At 38.3% G+C, this 21,722-nt stretch overlaps 1 protein-coding gene across 3 annotated transcripts in view; it reads right to left on the bottom strand.

Moving 5' to 3' along the window:
* The window catches only part of PMS1 (PMS1 homolog 1, mismatch repair system component), a 508,329-nt gene that overhangs the window by 177,304 nt on the left and 309,303 nt on the right, over positions 1-21,722 (bottom strand). For all 3 annotated transcript variants that reach the window (XM_053698612.1, XM_053698613.1, XM_053698614.1), the window contains exons 6-8: positions 5,642-5,758; positions 4,873-4,995; positions 954-1,097 (exon numbers count right to left, since the gene is read on the bottom strand). In XM_053698612.1, coding sequence (XP_053554587.1) covers positions 954-1,097; positions 4,873-4,995; positions 5,642-5,758 — 384 coding nt within the window. The remainder of the gene's footprint in view (positions 1-953; positions 1,098-4,872; positions 4,996-5,641; positions 5,759-21,722) is intronic.

Below are 21,722 nucleotides of genomic sequence, written 5' to 3'. Positions count from 1 at the left end.
AAAGTAATTTCTCTATGTGGAAACCAAGCATTTTGTTTCACTATACAGCTTTTCAAAAAGTGTAATTTAAACGCTATATAAACCGTGGCATAGCTGTAAATTTGAATTTAACTCAGGTGTGTTCACACTTATACCAAGTCATGTGGATTTAAATCAGGCTCAATGCATGCGTTATGTTCTATTGCTGTAGAAGTTTTATTCTACATATGTCAATTTGAGATGTTGAGCTGGTTTCCATATAGAGAAATAACTTTATATTAATCAGGTCCCTGTTTTATATAATAACTGATATTTACAACAAATTATATATATCATTTTTAAAATCAAGCACTGACCAAGTATTGATTTTTGGTATATAGAAGGTGATAAACTAAGGAAGCATTTGTGTGTAAAATTAATATGATAGGGAGGATGTCACTGCAAGCTCAGCCAATTTTAATGGGTAGTGGTTTTCAAGAACACAATCCGCTATTTTATATACAAAAATAAACCTACAGGCGCTATTTTCCATACATGTATACCCTGATTCTGGTGTAACAAGTAATTGTAAACATGTTAATTGTATAGTACACTCTACCTTTAAAAAGACACTTAACCTCTTTTTCGGCAACAAAACTTTGAGTTGCAGAATCATAATGCTCCGCATTAAGTAGCCCCACCATTCGGTATAGTCATAGCAAAAGCCCACATTACCATATGACATGCAGTAGAACTGATGCTCATAGGATAGATATAGGTTGTGCATATATTAGAAGTAATTTCCTGAAGAACTTCTAGCTATACCGGTTAGACAAAAGGGATATTCCAGGACATACTTTAAAACGAGAGACATCTCAATGTATCCTTCCTGGTAAAATATTTTATAAATAAATAAATAAATAAAATAATACACACCCCAGTATCTGAACATGACATCACACAAGAGTTACAGAAACCATCAACAAAAATATTACCTTATCCTGTAGCATCACTTGAGTTTTATCAGGTGTTAAATTCACATCCAAAGAGGCAGCTGGAAGTACAATATTCATGAAGAAAACAGGATAACATCTAGATGAATCCTTGTTTAAACTCCGACTATAGTAGAGTCGAACCATCTAAAGCAAACAGTAACAAAAGGAGACCGTAAATAGTAAATCAATACATGAATAGTTGGAAATGCAACAAACAAGTGAACAGTAGCCAAAATTATCCATGAGTGCAAATGTAGCAATATATTGTTGATAAATGTTAATGAGGTCACTGATTAGCAATTCTAGTTTTTAAATATACAAAAATACTCATTAAACTTCCCCTTTAGACAAACTAACAAACAGCTACATGCTTAAGTTAGTTTTCACTGTGTGTTGTTTTGAAAGGCACCACTGAGTGATTTAATACTGATGAACAGAATCTAAAAACAGCAATGTCCTACAGAATTCATTACTATTAGTCTGTGTGACTGAGTTAAATGGCACAAATACTGGGCAAAATGACGACACTGATACTCAAGACATTGACAAGAGACATACTGTATGTGCAGCCACCAGTAGTACCTACCTATGTGTGCTCTTTAACAAAGGTAATCAAGAGAACTAAACATATATGATTAATCATGAAAGAATAACTGACAGATGCGTCACATGGCCCAATATTGTTTGATCCACAAAGTTAAACTATCAGATTGTATTGCATTAGACTCACAATCTTGGGAGCACTCCAATTAGTGCAATGGGAACAGTCTGGGATCTATAACAGTCACCCAGCAGACCGACTACTTAGGGTGAAGATGGATAATCTGTAGTAAAACACAAGAGGACACAAAGGTGCCTATATGGCCTAGTACAGTCTTATACCAGGAGCAGTAGTATGTATGGTAAGATATATACTCACAAAAGGTAAAGCATCTCCATTGATGCTAGTCAGACAGGAAGGGATCAATGCAGTCACCCAACGGACTGCAACAAGGCTTCCACAGGAGGCAGACAGAAGAGGTCCAGTGGACCAATAAAGATCCAAATAAAACACAGTAGCAAGTGTTTGAGATAAAAAAGTATTAAACTTTACTGACAAAGGTTAAAATAAAGTGACGCGTTTCTCAGTCACAGTGCAAGTGTTTGTAAATTATTTTATTATGCCTGAGGAAACAGTCTGTGACTGAGAAACGCGTCGCTTTATTTTAACCAGTATATATATATTTATCCAGAGAGGTATAAGCACTCACAGTAACACCCTTTGTATGAATCAATCCAGCTTGCCCGGGGTGCTTTTAAAGATATAACATATTCATCCAAAAGTAAAAAGCACTCACCGGGTCTTTGTATAAACAGACAAGTTTATTGTGACGTTTCGGGGTTACCCCCGTCTTCAGACAACTTCTTACAGACAGAATGCATAACTCACCCTTTATAGCCGTGACCCACTCCCAAATGTGTCCCTGACGATGGCGTACCCGGAAGTCAGACAGCCGCGCTGTGAACCACCGCGTCATCGGTTGTCATGGCAACCAGGACGCCCATCGGCAGTCTATATGTGAAAGTAGAAACAACACTGCATAAACGCAATGACAGGAGTGTGTGTAAGGCCAAAAGTTCCAAACAATTATGGCAGAATTACAAGGAATGGAGTGGATTTTTAACTTGGGCACGATGGCCCCTCAGGGCCTGAATGTCAATTTGGATTGGCATTGTTTTTTATGATGGACAACTCTAAGAACTCTGTCTCTCCTGACCAGCAGTTTATCTACATGTTTTGTTCCCCTTTTATTAATTTCTCATTTATTTACTTATGATAATTTTGCATATTTTACTCTGGCATAAGATGTATAGTGGACCTTAGTCCTCTCATGTTGCTACTATGTGTTTAACATTGACACAAGATTTATCAGAGTGTTTAACCACTTAGCAGAATAGTCTCTATGTATTGAGCCTTGCCATCACTCGACCATTAAGTTATCACTTGAAGTATACGAGTGATCTATAAAGTAGATTCCCTTTATCCATACACATAGCGGCATTGTCATAGCTACTCGGGTATATGCAGTAGGGGTTAAAGTATAGGTTTATCCTTACTCACAGTATACGGTGTTAGGATTAGAGTATATCCCCGTTCAGTACTGACACCCTCTACCTATACTGCAGATTAGCTACACTGGAACTCCAGCGAGTATCCAGTTTTGCTTTTTGTTTATGTAAATATTTTTGTTTATGTAAATATTTTTGATATTTTTCCCTTTCATTACATGCAAATTAGGCCTTAAGTGTAACTTTGTTGCTCCATTCCTTGTAATTCTGCCATAATTGTTTGGAACTTTTGGTCTTACACACACTCCTGTCATTGCGTTTATGCAGTGTTGTTTTTACTTTCACATATAGACTGCCGATGGGCGTCCTGGTTGCCATGACAACCGATGACGCGTGGTTCACAGCGCGGCTGTCTGACTTCCGGTACGCCATCGTCAGGGACACATTTGGGAGTGGGTCACGGCTATAAAGGGTGAGTTATGCATTCTGTCTGTAAGAAGTTGTCTGAAGACGGGGGTAACCCCGAAACGTCACATTAAACTTGTCTGTTTATACAAAGACCCGGTGAGTGCTTTTTACTTTTGGATCAATATATATATATATATATATATATATATATATATACACACACACACACTGTACTGTGCTGTCATGCCATGCCTCCTACAAACTATACAAGACATATTGACATTCATTCACAAACAATCATAATGATTGTCTGGGAATGAATGTCAATGTCATGGTTGTAAATGATGCCTGATGAGCCTGTCATATACCTCCCAATATTTCAAAATTTGAAAGAGGGACACCCCCGCACTGTTGTCAGTCTGCCGCGGCACACCTGAGGATCTCTCACGGCACACTAGTGTGCCACGGCACACTGGTTGAAAAACACTGGTCTACACAACTGAGAAACAATATCTTCCTTTAAAAGAGAATGTTTAGTTAATATTAACCTCATTGCCTATTTCAAAAGGCAAAGTGAAATGTAAAGCTTTAGTTTCTTAACATACGAAACATACCATTTAAAAGACTAATAACATACTAAAGCATGAAAACTGACAAAATAAGGAGTGAAGGCAAATTGGATTGTTTAATACAACCAGAAAACAGGAAGGAATCAGGCATCTCCTCCATAACTTACTGAAGAAAAAGAACAGTTACTGTCTGAACATACTACACTGAAAAATAAGAACAACAGAAAACACAACAGTGAGAATGTCAATAAATTGAAATAGCTGCTTTTGCCTGTGGCAGGGGCATACTGTGACCTAGGCCAAAAAGGCCTGTGCCTAGGGTGGCAGATTGAGGAAGATGGAAACCTCTGTAGGGAGTGGCAGCTGATTTAACTTATCAATGAGCATCGGGCATATCATGGGGCTGTTTGTCCTAGACCCACCTTGCAGAGGCAGAGCATAAGAGCCAACCCATATTTGGTTCAGCACATGGCTAGAACTTACTGATTGGTGTCTAAATGTAGTTATTAATCAGCAAGCGCTACCCAGGTGCTGAACCAAAAATGGGCCGGCTCCTAATCTTACATTAGAATAAAGATACCAAGAGAACGAAGAAAAATTGATAATAGGAGTAAATTAGAAAGTTGCTTAAAATGTAATTCTCTATCTGAATAATGAACATTGAATTATAACTTGACTATTCCTTTAAGAGGAATTGGAAAGCACACAATTCTAAAAATTCACATTAAAGGAAATGAGGAAAAAATAATAAAACTGCACTGCAAAGTTTTTTTCTACTAAATATAACTAAACATTTTGTATTATATTATGAAAGTGTTTAATGTGCCTTTAATATAAACAGTGATATTGCTTTTTCTGCATTAATATATGGTTACGTTAAATTAGAATGTTACCTTTAGAATTTCTTTCTGATGAACAGGGCGGCGGTTTATAAAGATGAAGCTCCTTTCTGAACTAGACAAGCTTGTAAGGGCACTGTCAGCATCTGGTTTTGGAAGGTATCCATTAATAAATATCTGTTGGCATAAGAAAGGTTTATTTGTATAATGGAAGTTGTGGTGTGTGTCCTTCAAGTGACTATCATTGAAGACGTAATTGTACTGAAAAGTAGAAAACAGACACATTGTACTGTCAATTTTTCTACCTTTTAATATGTTCACAGTTATCAATTTAACCCATTTGAGTGTATGAAATAGTTTGCAAATAGCTTATTTACTTTTATTTTGTTATTTGAAATAGCTGATTTTCTGTTGAAACCACCACCTATGTATAAAATATGAATATGTTTGTATGTACTGTAGAAAAGCTATGTAAACAGGAGAGGGCAGTGTAAATTATCCTCCCTCTGGGGAGAGATTTATGTATCTGAAGTAGCAGTTTTTTTTTAACTATTAGACCATATATACAAAAAGAGATAACGTGAGGTCTGCTCTTTCTGCAGAGTTTGCCCAATAAAATTGGCACATCCTTAAGAACAAAAGATGATGGGGTTAATAAGCAAAACTAGCTATTTCAAAGACAAAAATGAACACAATGAACAATTCCAAATACATTTAATATGCTGGAGTGATTACAAGAAGTCATTTGGAACATATTAAAGGGAAACAAATTTTACAGCACAGTATCCCTGTAAGGCTCTTACATTTGAAGTCTTTAACTAACCTCTGGATCATCACTTTCATGCTGAAACGAATTCATGCTGTTCATGATGGCAGTTCCTAGTACTGACATAAAGGCCATTTTATGATCTGACATCTTGGATTTTTGCCAAAGTGTTGTCTATTAAAAACAGCAACATAAATAAAATTAATTAATTAAACACAAAAAAGTGGAACTATGGAAACTGACAATTTTAAAGGAAAAAGTGGAAAAACATCATTTATGCTTACCAGATAAAATCCTTTCCTTCCGGATAGGGAGAGTACACGGCTTAATTCCTTATTGTTAGGAAATACAACACCTGGCCACCAGGAGGAGGCAAAGACACCCCAGCCAAAGGCTTAAATATCCCTCCCATTTCCTCATTACCCCAGTCGTTCTGCCGAGGGAACAAGAAAAAATAGGAGAAACATTAGGGTAAAAATTGTGCCAAAAGAATAAAATAAATAATAGGGGACCGTCCATAGACAAGAAAAAAGGGGCGCGGGACTCTCCCTATCCGGAAGGAAAGTAATTTATCTGGTAAGCATAAATTATGTTTTCCTTCCTAAGATAGGGAGAGTCCACGGCTTCATTCCTTACTGTTGGGAAAACTATACCCAAGCTCTAAAGGACACTGGATGAATAACGGGAGGGAACAAAAAGGAAGAAGCGGACCCTATTCTGAGGGCACCACAGCCAGCAAAACTTTTCTCCCGAAAGCTGCTTCAGTCGAAGCAAAAACATAAAACTTGTAAAATTTTGAAAAAGTATGTAAGGAGGACCAGGTAGCCGCATTACAAATCTGATCCATAGAGGCCTCACTCTTAAAGGCCCAAGAGTAAGCCACTGCTCTAGTGGAATGAGCAGTTATCCTCTCAGGACGACAATGTCCCGCTGCCTCGTAAGTTAAGCGGATGACACTCCTTAACAAAAAAGATAGGGAAGTTGAAGTAGCCTTCTGCTCCCTACGCTTCCCCGAATAGATAACAAACAAAGAGGAATATTGTCTAAACTCCTTAGTAGCCTGAAGATAGAACTTCAAGGCGCAAACCACATCCAAATTGTGAAGTAAGTGTTCCTTCAATGAAGAAGAATTAGGACACAAGGAAGGAACCACAATCTCCTGATTGATGATGCGATCCGACACAACCTTAGGAAGAAAACCTAATTTAGTATGTAAAACTGCCTTATCTGCATGAAAAATCAGATAAGGGGCTCACATTGCAAAGCAGAGATCTCAGAAACTCTGCACGCAGAGGCAATAGCCAATAAAAAGAGAACATTCCAAGATAACAATTTAATGCCAACGGAATGCAGAGGCTCAAATGGAACCTGTTGCAAAACCAGAAGAACAAGATTTAGGCTCCAAGGCTCTAATCAGAGCCTTAACAAAGGACTGCATGTCTGGAAGCTCAGCCAGTCTTTTGTGCAATAAAACCGACAGGGCCGAAATCTGTCCCCTCAGGGAACTAGCAGAAAGGCCCTTCTCCAGCCCATCCTGGAGAAAAGATAAGATCCTGGCAACCTTAACTCTTAATTTAAAAACAAAAAATCTTCACTAATCTGCCGATTTTGGAGACATTACAGCGATTCATTTACCAGCACACTACAAGATATAACTGCTACATCTTCAGTGGTTATATATCAGCTCAAATCTGCTGTTTTAATGAAATTGGAGCTACAGATCGGAAATATAAGGCCTAAGGTGGTGGCCTACTATTAAGCCACAAACCCCCCCCCCCCCCATCTATAACGCCGGATTAGGCAACGTAATGATAACAGATCAACAGACCAACAATCCAGATTTTTCCCCTTTCTTAAAATCGGAAAGTATCAATATGGTGACTGCATGGGAGACAAGTTTACTGCAAACATTGGATCAGCGTTTTGCCAAAATAGCGGGCCTATTACACAACCTTTACCAAAAATCCAGCAAAAATAGCTACAACTCCTATCTCAATTAGCTAGACACGACATATTGAGATTCACAGCACGTTTATGCCTTACTCTCCTTATTAAAGTGCTAACATACACTTTGCCCGCTCTCAAATAAAGTCCACCTCATTACAAGATCATAGGTCCGAGCAAGATTTAATCTATATTAGAATATAAATTTGCTTCTTCCGGTTTAGCTGTGGTCTTTTGTTTATATTTCTTTTTTTTAATTATATGTATAATATAACTCTGTTCTTGTTTGTTTGTTCACTAGTTAAGCCCTTTATCATTATTACACACAACCATAGGGACCCAAGAGTGGTCCATATTGTTAGTATTTTTCTGGTATTGAAATGACCCATATCAGGCTCATATACATATAAACATTTTTCTTTGTTTTGCTAAAGCCTATTAGAATATATGTTAAAAGTTTGTTAATATAGGTTCTGTGAATTATCATTCTCCCTGCATCACCCTTACTCTCTTCTAGAGAATCTTTTCAGTAAAGGTCCAAGAGTGACCTTTTCTACAGCCTACAAGGGGACTTTAAATACGCAAAAAGGAAAACTGGGACTCAATTCACTGCTTATTTATGGAAGTTTAATGAGCATTTATAATTGTTCATCTGTATGAATATTTATGCTTTACAGACATGACATGAATATCTGATGTAACATTTTCTCTCTTATTTTCTGTATATGTCAACTTGAGTCCTCAAAAAATAAAAATAAAATAAGGCTCGCTAAAATAAAACTACTAAGAGAGGTTAACAATAAAAATCAAATTCATGTGTGCAAATATGTACAGAAATTTATTGCAATAACAATGTTTTTAAAAGATATATAACCACTGGTGGTTCACTAACATATAATTTTAAAATAGCCATAAACCTAAAAATGAACGATAGCCAATAAAAGCAATGATACTCAAATAATCAAAAATTTTAAAAATGTCTGTTTTGTCATGAGTTTTCAAAAATTCAAGTGTGTCAATAGACCAGTGGAATAATGTTTAAATGATGCATAGGTGTGAGGAATAAAGTGGATTGTGATAGAAAAAGTGCTTTAGTGATAACTATAATCAGGGAAAAAAACTTCACTGAAACTTAGACACAATCCATTAACATGTTTTCCCTGATTATACTCTCCAACACAGAGCGCTCTGGATTTTTGGAGTTTATGAAGTGGTATTGTCAACAGTGCTGTTCGCAACAGTTATTTCTTTTCCACTCGAAATTTTGTATCTGCAATTTAAAAGGAAGCAACATCACAGTGTCCGGTAATCCAGCTTTCCGATTGGCCCATGACTTGTCACATGACCCGGTAATCGTTGCTGCACGCTCCAAGGTATACGCTATAACACTGAAGTTACCAGAGTTGTGTTAAGATCCACCGGAGGGTCGATACGTGCAAGTTTTAGGAAGCATATAGAAAAAGGGAGAAACCCGTACCAGAGGATATCGTATTCTGGGTGAGTGTCCTTCATATGATGAAAATTTGGAGAAGTTGCCACTAAAGCACTTTTTCTATCGCAATCCACTTTATTCATCACACCTATGCATCATCTAAACATTATTCCACTGGTCTATTGACACACTTGAATTTTTTAACTCTCATGACCAAACTGACATATTTTTTTATTTTTTGATTATTTGAGTATCATTGCTTTTTATTAGATATCATTCATTTTTAGGTTTATGACCATTTTAGAATTATATGTTAGTGAACCACCAGTGGTTATATATCTTTTAAAAACATTGTTGTTGTAATACATTTCTGTATATATTTGCACACATGTGTATTTGATTTTTTTTAACCTCTCTTAGTAGCTTTTTAAGTGCCTTATATTTTGTTTTTTAATTAATTTTTAAAGTATTTTTTGGGATTATACATTTTTAAGGCAGCATAGCAAAGTTTTTACAGGGACTGTGTTTTTAACCGTAACTATGTGCCAGGAACCTTAACTATGTGCCAGGAAAAACCACACTCTTCACACCAGAATAAGTAGGTCCTCCACACCTTGTGGTAGATACGCAGAGTAACTGGTTTACAAGCTCGAATAAGAGTATCAATGACACTCTCAGAGAAACCTCTCTTGGCTAAAACTAAGCTATTTCTGCGGGTCACCTCCCCTTTGAGGGTGTCCCCGCGGGTAGACATCCTTTAGTCTGCCGTCTGCTTCGAACTATCAGAATCCCCCTAAACCTCGCTAATGGAGTCTTTGGGATGTCAATGTGGTTCTGGTTTTCCTTAGGAACTGGCCTTCCAATTCCTCTCTTTGTCTTAAGCAACTTTCTGTAAAGTTGGCTTTGCGCCTTTGCTTGATTTCTTTTTGACGGGTCCCCGATATTGGGGCCCTCATGCTCACTCCGTCTCCGGAAGAAGTGTCCTTCTCTATTTCTCGCAGGACCAAGACCTCCTCTAAAGCTTTGTTCTATCCTTATTTTCCAGAAGACCCTAAGATTTGTGTAGCTCTTTGTCTCAAGTCCTACCTGTCCCGAACTGAGAGTCTTCGGGTTTCACCGACAGGTCCTCTCCTTATCTATCTCCACCCGAACTTTGGAAAGATGGGCTTATGTCGGAGGCCGGAATATCCCCAGACTTTGGGGCTCACTCGGTCAGGGGCGCCTCAGCCTCTGGAGCATTCTTGGCAGGTTGTAATCTGCAGGATTTGTTGACCGCAGCAGATTGTTCTTCAGCGTCAGTCTTTTCCCAGTTTTACTTTAAGCATCTGCCTCATACCTTCCATTTTGTCCTATCGGGGCTTTAAAATATGCAAAATATGAAGCCTCCTGTCTTGCCATAAAATTCAGATTATTATAACCTTGGTGCCTAAATAAGTCGTGCCTGCATTTCTCCTTCCACTGTTCCTTTATAGATCAATGTAAATATTTACTGTGGCTCCTCTCTCTTCACTATCCTCCCCCTTCCTGAACTCCGGTGCGGTACAGAGTGACGGTACAGAGTGACAGCACAGAGGGGAGAGGTGAGCTACATACCCTGTGTGGTGCAGCAGTTATGATGGCAGCTGGTAAACTTTGGTTTTCTCCCTTGCCCCCTCTCAAGAACTGTTTTTAAGTATGGATACACATTTCAATGAAGAGTAAAATGCTGTGATCACTTTTCTTCTGTTATTTGATAATATAGAGACTGTATTTATTTGTATAGTGCTTAGATTTCATCCTATTGCTTGCATTTTCCACTTTCCAGGTCAATGGGAGTGAAAATCCATGCTGGAGAGTGGTTAGTAACGCAATGGCAACTCCTGAACTGTAAGTCTGCCCAAGCTGGGCCATGTTTGAATTACTTAAGCTGGCTGACTACCAAAATGACATATTGCTTGTATCTAATATCTCTGATGTGTGGGATTTGTTGTAGAATAACTATTTACCAGCTAAAACTTAAATGTTATATATTCTATTGTGGAGGAAGTGTCTTGAAAAATAACATTTTCTGTGGAATTGACTACCTATTATTATATAAGGAATTCAGAACTTCTGTTCTAGCATTATTCTTTCAACTTTTCAAGGAACTGAAGATTTTAGATGTGGCAGGCCCTAAGGTTGACTATGTCTCTTGAAGAAAAATACTCCAATTAAAAATTACGTATTTGTTTATAATATATTAGTGAGTTTTGATTCACTGAAATCACAACACAATGGAGGAAACCTATCTCTGTGCAATTCTTTCTCTTCATCCAAAAAAAAAAAAAATCTCCATTTTCATGTTTTCCTCCACCCCTAAAAACATCTACCAAACAGCAACACTTTACACTCACCAATCACACACTAAGCCTAGGAGCCAGTAACCACAACTTAAGACCGGACATTGTGTTCCATTAGCTGAAGGAAAGAGGGTGTAGCTGCCCAATGCTTAATGTAGGAAGCCAAGCTCCATAATCAAATTGCCAGTCATCTTGTGACATGATACACAAAACAGTAAGCCTGCCTTTTAATCCAGTACTATAAACACCTGCTAAAAATGAGGAACACAAAATATAAAAAATAGCAGATTTTTATGCTACTGAATTTGCATGTGTGATATTGATTGAACACAGAGATTTGTATATTTCTCATGTTAAATGCTGCCATTCTACCAGTTCTGATTTCTGGCATCATTTTGTTAATCCCCTTTAAAACATAAAAAAATATATAAAAATCATAAAAACAAATATTAACGTAATGCTATGAAACATATAGTGAAATGGCTTAATACAGTAGTTTTTATCCTGCTAACACCACAATAACCAGGACATTTCCGTCTACTATGTGACCACCTACGTGGTTTTGTTTTAAGCCAAAAAGATTTAGTAAAAATTGTTTTTCACTATATTTTTTAACCTTTTTGGTTCACTTTTAGAAATGTATGATGGGATAAAATCACACGTATGTACATAAATCTCACAATAATACACTTCATGCATTTTTGCTACACAATTTTATTTTCTCTTTATTGCAATACATTGTATTCACGGTGTATGGTTATACAATAAATACTTAAATGATTTTTATTGGTTAATAGTCTTATTATCTAAAGTCAAAAGTAAAGCTATTCTAAAGTCTGAACATTCTAACCTTATCAGCTATTAAGGGGTTAGTAAAACTCAATTCACAAATGCATATGACTAGCTTACTGGGTTCCGGAGAGAGCTACCTGATTATATTGCTTGTAAACTATTCACCAGAAATAATATCTGAAAATACATGCTCATAAACACTAGCATCTGTTGCGTTTTAGCAGTCCTAATGCTAGAGTCTTGATTTCAGCATAGATGCCTTGTGGATTGATATGTATGCTCTGACAACTCTAATTGAGCTTACTAAGTGCTGGGCTCAAGTGCAAAGCTGGATTTGTGCTGTAAATGCTTCAATTCCAAGGCTCTTCAAGCACCCAAGTATCCGTAACAAGTAGGGAACGTACACTAAGAGATCTGTAATAGAGCAAATTTATATGTTCTTCTAAGAGCACTAGTAAGGTAGCAGATAAAAAGCTGTACAAAATATTAAAAAGAAAATTAAATGTGTATTACAATGTTGTAGAAAATGCTAATACAGAGGGGTGATGTATCCTAGGCAATTTTGGCACCGCATTTTCTGTTCACTTGAGATTCTAGACACTCTTTATTTATGCCAGATAATCCAAGAGCTCTGAATTGCATTTCAATAAACTCAAGATTTTAATGAACATATTTAATAATCTTAAACATGAAATTACATTGTTTTTGGTGTTCTTTTGTTACACAAAGAAAATAAGTATTTCCTTTTAATGGATGCAGAATATGTGGGTAAATTATTAACAGTTTTAATACAGCAAAATCTTGCACCTACCTAATCAAATAAATATTTTATTTATATTTCTGGAATCAACCTGGATATTATTGTGCCCTAATCAATGTGAAGATTACAGAAATTAATTGCATTCAACATAATGTTTTAAAATTGTACTTGGGCACTAGAAAGATATGTTTGCTGGGGACACAGTGTTGAGGGCCCCAATATTTTCTTGGCCATGATGTCTTGTGTTTGTGGAGCTCTCAACTTGTAAGTATAATTGCAGTCAATATTATGCAAATTTAATCAAAGATGGTTCAACCATTTTTTTTAGTTGAATGTATAATCCAGCCAATATATAGACATTTTTAATGAAGCCTACATTTTAATTACAAATAACTAACAGAGATGTTTGCAAGTTATAGATGCGGGAGAGGCATACAAAGTGGCAGGAAATGCAGCCAACCCTCCCATGTGGTAAATTTTCCTAAACCCCCAATAGTTATACCTAACCTTAAAAATAACTCTCTCTAAATCTAGCCCCCCTTCCCCTCCTAAGTAGGGCTAGTACAGAAATAAGACTGCTAGTTATTCTCAAAATATTTTGAAAGGCTAGTATATACACACTAATCCTACTTTCTCATATCAAATTTGCTTGATATAATATGGATTCAAGTCCAAATGTCAATAGAGACTGTAATCATTAAGGTAGCAAATAACCTGCTTCTATAAGCAAGCTTAAAGGCAATTTCTGTTAATTCATCTTGATCTTTCATCAGCCTTTGATACTATCACCCTCTAATTGGATGTTCACTCCCAATATCTCTACCAGAACCTTCAGTGTATCCTTCTCTGACACACATCTGCCACATGGCTACATTCATGGTCCCTTTCTATTTTCAATCTATAAATCATGCATTGATTTCTTAATATAGCCCCATGGTTTTCAGTATCATCTCAGGGTTCTTCCCAGGACCTTTTAAGCGGGTGCACCGCCCGGCTGATTTTACTGACCACCCGGCTAAAACGTTAGCCTTATTAAGCTAAAATTAGCCAACATTTAATATGTTCAATTTGTATTGCACAAAATATAATTAAATACATTTATGTTAAATTACGCAATTCATGTGTGCTTTGGATTGCTGAAAATTATATAATAGAAATGATTACACTGCCCCCACCTCGCTACTTCATAATGCCACCAATGACAACATTTTCTGTGAAGAACACTGTATTTGTATGCTGGTAATAGGCCTGGTGCAGAGAGGTAGTTGTGTCTATATTCCTCCTTGCTCACTCACTTCCCTGTCTTTCTTTCTTTTTTTTTTTTTTTTTTCAAAAATAGTTTTATTTTACAGATAATAAAGTTATACATCACAAGTGCACTTTTGATAGGGTTACAAGTCAATATGACTTTACAGCTGTATAGGTTGTACATGTACAGTGCTGTTTACAAATATGCATGTAGTGAGAAAGGTAATGAGCAATAAATCATATAGTGACAGATTAAACGAATAAACAACAAACACAAAAAACAACAAAAAATAACACATTGTGCTTCCTGTGGCCCTTCGTGTTTTCCCCCTCTGGTGTCTCATGGTCAGTTTCCACCTCCTCTGACAGTATCTAGTGTCGTATGTTTCAGTGTTTTATATCCTATTGGTATCAAACTTATTCCTCAAGTATTCTTCCCATAAAATCTTAATCTGTATGTACTTGTCTAACCTTCGTTGTTTAAGGTAGTGGTATTCCTCTAGCTGTATAGTGCGATTGCACTCCTGAACCCATTGCGCAGCGGTTGGAATTATAGAACTTTTCCAGTTCTTGACTATTAGTTTCTTAATGCTGTTACTTGCTATGTTAAATAATTTAGTTTGTTCTGAAGTGAATTTTTTGGGGACTAAGTGAAACAGCCACAAGAGTGGGTCTATTGGTAAGACTTTATCTAGTAACTTTGATGTTTCCTTTGAGATTTCATCCCATATTGGGGTTATTTTAGGGCAAAGCCACCAGATATGTGCCATATGGCCGATTTGATCATGACACCTCCAGCAGAGGTTGGAGGCTTCTCTGAATATTTTCTGGCATCTTGATGGAGTAAGGTACCATCTATGGAGAATTTTCAGGTTTAACTCAATGAGATTACTAGATGTGGCGGATCTCTTAATGGCTATAAATATCTTAGAGGCGTCGATGTGCGATATCTGAATTCCTAATTCCTCCCCCCATCTATTGATGAAGTGAGGGGTGTGACCTGGTGGATTTTGTTTCAGTAGTGCATAAATCATTGATAAGGTGTGTTTTGTAGGTGATTCTTTATGGCATAGGGACTCGAGTGTCGTTAGAGGCCTCAGCATATTCCTTTTATGCGGATGTCCTGACAGGTAGTTGTAACACTGCATATAAAAATACCAATCTTTGAAACAATTAAAGCCTTGTTCGGTTAGGGCCGTCCTAGGGAACAGCTGAGTTTCAGTACCTAGGTGGCACATCATCAATTCCCTGTCCGGTTGTGTGTCATTTTTTATCTTTGCTACTAGGCCAGGTGGAAATTCTTTATTAGAGATGAAAGAGGTAAGGGGAGAGTAAGTGGACGAAATGTTGGGGTGCTCTACTAATATCTTTTCCCATGTCAGCATGGTCTCCTGTACTGTGTATGCGGCGTATATCTGGGGTGATCTAGTAATTGATGGTGTCCAGCATCTTGTGCCTAAATGCAATGTACCGGCTATGTCATGTTCGAGGCGAACCCAGATTTTAAAGTCAAAGTTAGTATACCAGTCCACTATTCTCTGTAAGTGTGTGGCCTTCCAATATGCAACGAGGTCAGGTACCCCCATTCCCCCGTTATCTAGTGTCTGATACATGTCCTTCCTATTGATCCGAGCGTGTCGTTTATTCCATATAAATTCAAATATTTTAGTTTGCAGGGACGTAAGAAAAGTGCGTGGAAGGGCTATGGGTAGTGTCTGTATAATATATAATATTTTTGGCAGAATACTCATCTTAATGGCACTGATCCTGCCTATCCAGGATAGAGGTTTTCTACGCCAGGAAGACAGGGTGGATACTATTGATGATTGAAGTGGTAGGAAATTTGTCTCGAATATTTGAGTAATCTTTGGGGTTAAAAATATCCCTAGATATTTCAGTTTGCTTTTTTGCCACTTAAATGTACATATACGTGAGATAGGTATTAAATCCCCCTCTGGTATATTTATGTTTAGGATTTCTGATTTGTTCTGATTGATAAGAAAGTTTGAAATCTTTCCAAATGCATCTAGCTGTTTCAATAATTCTGGTATAGATTGTCTGGGGTTCGTCAAGAAAAAAAGCACGTCATCTGCATATAAAAGCATCTTATGTTGGTGTCCCCTAACCTCAACTCCCTCAATGTCTACCGTATTTCTGACCTTAAGTGCAAGCATTTCTATGACGCAGGCAAACAAGAGCGGGGATAGGGGGCATCCCTGCCTAGTTCCATTAGATATCACAAATGGGGCTGATAAAGATCCGTTTACCCGGATTCTTGCTGTCGGACAATGGTACATTGCGAATACCCTATCTACAAATGTCTCGCCAAGGCCCATTCTCATAAGGACCACCCGGAGGAATTGCCAGTTGACCCGGTCGAACGCCTTTTCAGCATCTGTGGATATTACCACAGTTGGGACACCACGATTATTGACATAATCTATCAAATTAAGGGCTCGTACAGTGTTGTCTTTGGCTTCCCTTGTGGGAACGAAGCCCACTTGGTCAGCGTGGATTAAATTTGGGAGTAAGGCGTTCAACCGGGTCGCCAGCAGCTTGGCATATATTTTCACGTCGGTGTTCAATAGTGATATCGGTCTATAGTTTTCGACTCTTGAGTGGTCCTTACCTTCCTTTGGGATTAGTGTTATGTGTGCAGCGAGGGAATTGTTAAGGAATGGTTCTTTACCGGAAATGGAGTTAAAGAGGGTCAGCATGTGTGGAGCTAGAATCTTACTGTATTTTTTATAATAGTAGTTAGTGAAGCCGTCTGGGCCAGGGGTTTTTCCGGTCGGTAGGTCTTTTATGGCCAGTAGGAGTTCTCTCATATTGAAAGGGGAATTAAGGGATTCTTTTTGTTCCTGGGTGATCTGTGGTATGTCAAAGTCCTTGAGGAAAGATTCTATGAGGTTAATATTAGTTGCGTCAGTAGGGGAAACAGTTGGTAGGTTGTAGAGGGACTCATAGTATGTGCGAAATGTCTCTGATATGCTAGAGGTAGAGTATACCATGCCTTTCCCTGGTCTACTGATAGACATAATATATGAGCGGTGAGTCCGTCGTTTCAGTTTGCGTGCTAACAATCTACTACATCTATTGTCGCTGTCGTAATAAGTTTGTTGTAGTTTGAGTGCAAGTAATTTGCAGTCTCTGTCTAAAAGGGTGCCAACTATTTCCCTCTGCGTCTGTAAATCCTTTTTCAATGTCGTGTCTGTCGGTGTTTTTTTAAGTTTCTCCTCAATCAAGGTAATGTTGTTCAGTGCGGTCTGTAGTGCGGTGCACTGTTGTTTATGATTATGGGACTGTATACTGATAAGATCCCCTCTAAGTGTACTTTTATGTGCTTCCCATATAAGTCTAAAATCATCTATGGATGCTACATTTAGTTGAAAGTATTCTTGCAGACGATTCTCTATTTTTTCTTGGTACAGTGGGTGGTCTAATAAATTATTGTCTAATTTCCAAAGAAATGTGGAGTGTGGGGCTGAGGGCCATTCAATAGAACAGGTCACCATGGAGTGATCCGTCCAGCCTGTGGGGATTATCGCTGACCTTATTGCCATGGACAGGCAGGACACGTCTAAAAGAATGTAGTCTATGCGGGAAAATCGGGAGTGTGGGAAGGAGAAGAAGGTATATTGGCGGTCTACCGGATGATGTATCCTCCAGGTGTCGTGTACTGCTAGGTCTCTAATATGTTGTTTGATTCTATAAAGAACCCGGTTTGGTGTTGAGGAGAGCCCAGTTGATGTGTCTAATGTTGTGTTGAGAGAGACATTGAGATCCCCTCCTAGTATCAGTAGACCCCTTTTAATCTCAAGTATGGCATCCGAAAGGCGTTTGAAAAAGATGTCCTGCTGGGTGTTAGGGGCATATACACAGGACATTGTGACTATTGTGTTATAGAGTTTGCCAGTCAAGATTAAGTATCTGCCCTCCCGGTCTCGTGTTAAGCTAAATAGAGTAAAGGGTATACCTCGTTTAATTAGGATTCCCACCCCATTGGTTTTACTTTGGTTCGATGCAAAGTATGCCTCTCCAAACTTGTAACTAAATGTTTTGGGTTCTTTCTTGTGAAGGAAGTGGGTTTCCTGTAGCATTATGATATCCCCCTTGTTATCTTTAAAATCCTTAATAGCTATACTTCTTTTGTTTGGGGAATTAAGGCCCTTAGCATTAACTGTTATGATGTGCAGCTGTGCGTTATTGGGAGCCATTATATGTCAATATGGTCACGATCTGTCGTTTGGTAGTGGTGCTAGTGTCCACCTGTTGATAGTGGGGAGTAGGTGTTAGAGTGAGGAGCCATACCTTATAAATCAATATACAGGTATTAGAAGAGGTATGTGTGATTATGTAAGCACAATGTGTAAAACAAAAACAAACATCAAGAATAACAGCAACAAAAACAAAAGTTAACGAGTAAACATTAGAACATGTGAACACATCACCGGAGCGGCTGAGGGATAGTCCCTCCGGCAAAACAGTTATCCTAATAGGATGTGGGGTCAGCCGGGTACTTAAGCCCAGGCAGAAGTGGAATTATTTAACATCCATTGAGAGGATGATATAAGTGGGTAAAAGTAACATGGTTCATATATTTTTGCACTATGAGAGTGGCCTGGTTATGACAGGTTAAAACTATCCATATATAACGTAATTACTTCGTATAGTCACTAGAATTGTCTTTGTGGGTGTTTCAAACAAAAGAGTGCCTGTAGTTAAAATAAACAACAACAGATAATAAAGGGCATGACAAGTGATTTTTACACCAATCTCACCCAACCATGGATCTTGGGAGACAGTTAAGTCCTTCAATAATACATCATGAGTTCAGTCTGTCTTTCCTCTTCTTATTAGCAACTTTGTGCCATTGTGTCCCTGCCAAGAGATGTGATGATGAAGCTGTATTGTCAGGAGACTTCTCAGATAGCTGAGGCGGCTGGATTGATAGGCCCAAGCCCTTAGAGAAAGACTCCAGGTCTTGAGGCCCTCTGTAGGTGTGAATCTGGCCTTCCTTAGATACCACCAAACTAAAGGGAAATCCCCAACGATACTTGATATCATTCTCTTGTAGTGCAGTGGTGATGAATCGGACGTCTCTTCTACGTTGTAAAGTGCTTGGGCATAGGTCTGGGTAAATTTGTAGGGCATGGTCCAGATACATTATTTTCCTCAGTTGTCTCGACTTGGACCAGATTTCCTCTCTGTCAGTGAATCTCAAAAATTTAAGGATAACATCCCTAGGGGGTGCACCAGTTGGTGGAGGTGGGCGCAGAGCCCGATGTACTCTTTCCAGTTCCATATCAGGTATATCTGGGTCCCCCATCAGATGGTGAAAGAGGTTCTGCATATATTCCCTAAGTTCAGAGCTTTTTATTGACTCTGGTATACCCCTTACTCTTAAGTTAGACCGCCGACTGCGGTTTTCGAGATCCTCAATTCTTTCTTGCATTGTTTCTATTTGTGAGGATTGAACGTTGGCATGTGTTTCTAGGCTCCCCACCATCTCAGAGATGGTAGTTTGCGTGTCTTCTACTTCCTCTACTCTGCACCCTAAGGCATTTATGTCAGTTCTCATGGAGGTAAGCTCTTTAGTTATTAATGCCTTTAGGGAGGCAAAGTCCTCTTTTGATGGCAGGTTAGCAATGTCTTGTTTTAGTTGTGTAATATATGAGGTAGCTATCTGTAATTCTGCAGCGCTTGATAAGTCATGAGGAGTCTCATTAGTATTTGCAGTCTGCTGTGCAGGGTTGGTTACTGTGTCTGGCAGTTGAAAGAATGTGCTCACAGAAACTGGCACATTGGTCTGGCTTTTCGGGAGCTTCTCTCCTTTGTTCAAGCGTTTAGTCGTCATGTTTTGCTAAAGTGCTGGAGAGTGTTCAGTTGACCTGTATGCCCTGTCCCAGGATTATTGTTTGGAGGAGTATATTATAACCATTCAAGTTGTTAGTGATGCCCCATTGAAATTATACAGTCAGATGTGGTGTACATTTGTGGTGGTTTGCTGAAAGCAGAATGTGCACTCCACACCCTATTACGTTATTGCTACTCAGGGTCTTATATCTTCGGGCAATGCTTTTTGTCCTCCTCTCCTATCATAGTGAGGCCCATTTAATCAGGCATGCATTCGAGGTAACTTTTAAGTTTATGGGCGTTATATTTCTTTGTCTGACGGTGCTAATATGTAACATGAGGTAGCCCTTTGTCCCGCTGTGCGGTCGTTTCATTTGGTTCAGCTTACCTCCATATATGAGCTGGATCTGAGATGGGCTCCGGTATCTGTGTCCGCATGGCTCGCACACGGCTCTTTCCAATATGGCGGCGGTCGTTTTTCCTTTGCGGCTAAATAACAGTCCGTTTTTAGCTTAGTCGCTTGTCAAATTGCCTTCATGTCATAGCGGTTAGTGTCCCCACATATTTAGGCGCTTGTATACCACTTTGTGAAGTGATTCCTGCAGGTATATATTCCTGGGTCTTTTTCCCCAGCACGGAGCTGAATCACACTGCGGCCATTTGCCTGCACGGCCGGACTCCGCCCCCACTTCCCTGTCTTTCTAATATCTTATCCTACATGTCCAAACCTTAACCTCTCCAAACCGAGCTCCTCTTGTTACCCTTCATCCAATACGTCTACACTTTTATCACAACCACCTCTAAAGCCTCTGTCTTTGGATTACATTTATTCAAAGCATCCAGACTTAGGCCAGTTCATACACAAAACACAAGTAAGACTCAAAATCACTACAAGGACTACTGCATCTCCATCCTATATGGTCTTAATAAACATCTCTCCTTTTGCAATCTGTAACAGATGCCTCTGTGAGACTGAGATACTCCCTCACACACTGCTTGGTATCTGCTACATCTCTCTTATTAACTGCTCAAATTCCTGCCTATAGGATTTATCTACAACCATACTTACCATATTTTTACAAATACTCTGCCTTTCTCCCTAAAAACACTACTATTTATGAGTTGCACTGCAATGCTTTTGTATTCTCTTCAGTATTGATACTGGAAACATATCAATATTTATTTTCTTACATACGTATTTATAAGGTTTATCAAAAGGGTCTCTTTTCTTCACAATATTTATAATCTAATGAATGATTTTTTTGGCCAAAAAAAAAAAAGCATTACTATTCAGGGATACTACATTAACCTATCTCTCCATTTTCTCATCAGTTTTCTTTGTAAGCTCATAAACCCATCCGTCCTGTACACCACGTTTTTACAAGTTGACCTACATTAGATGCTAACTTAATAAGCAGAACCCTCTAACCTGTTTTCATTTTTAAAATAGCCTTTTCTTGAAAATGTTACCATTACATAATGCAGCCATGCAGAATATGTTGGCACTTTACAAATACAGTATGTGGTAATAATAATAATGTGCACAGATAGGATGCTTTGCATTAGTACAAACCATGCTATTGGCCATTTGTACAAATCCTATTATTTATGAGATTGCCATAGCCTACTACATCCAGCAATAACCCAAGACTATGCCCACATCCATGCTTCAATGGTTGTAATTCTGATCCTGATTGGTGACAATGACTTTGACACAATATTTGAGGATTTAGAGTCTGGATTGAAACCAAATTTCAGTTTCCTAGCTTTAAAGTGAAGGTAAACCTT

This window comes from Bombina bombina, chromosome 1, assembly GCF_027579735.1.
Source record: "Bombina bombina isolate aBomBom1 chromosome 1, aBomBom1.pri, whole genome shotgun sequence".
NCBI classification, from domain to species: Eukaryota; Metazoa; Chordata; class Amphibia; order Anura; family Bombinatoridae; genus Bombina; species Bombina bombina.
This window is presented reverse-complemented; position numbering and strand designations above follow the sequence as displayed.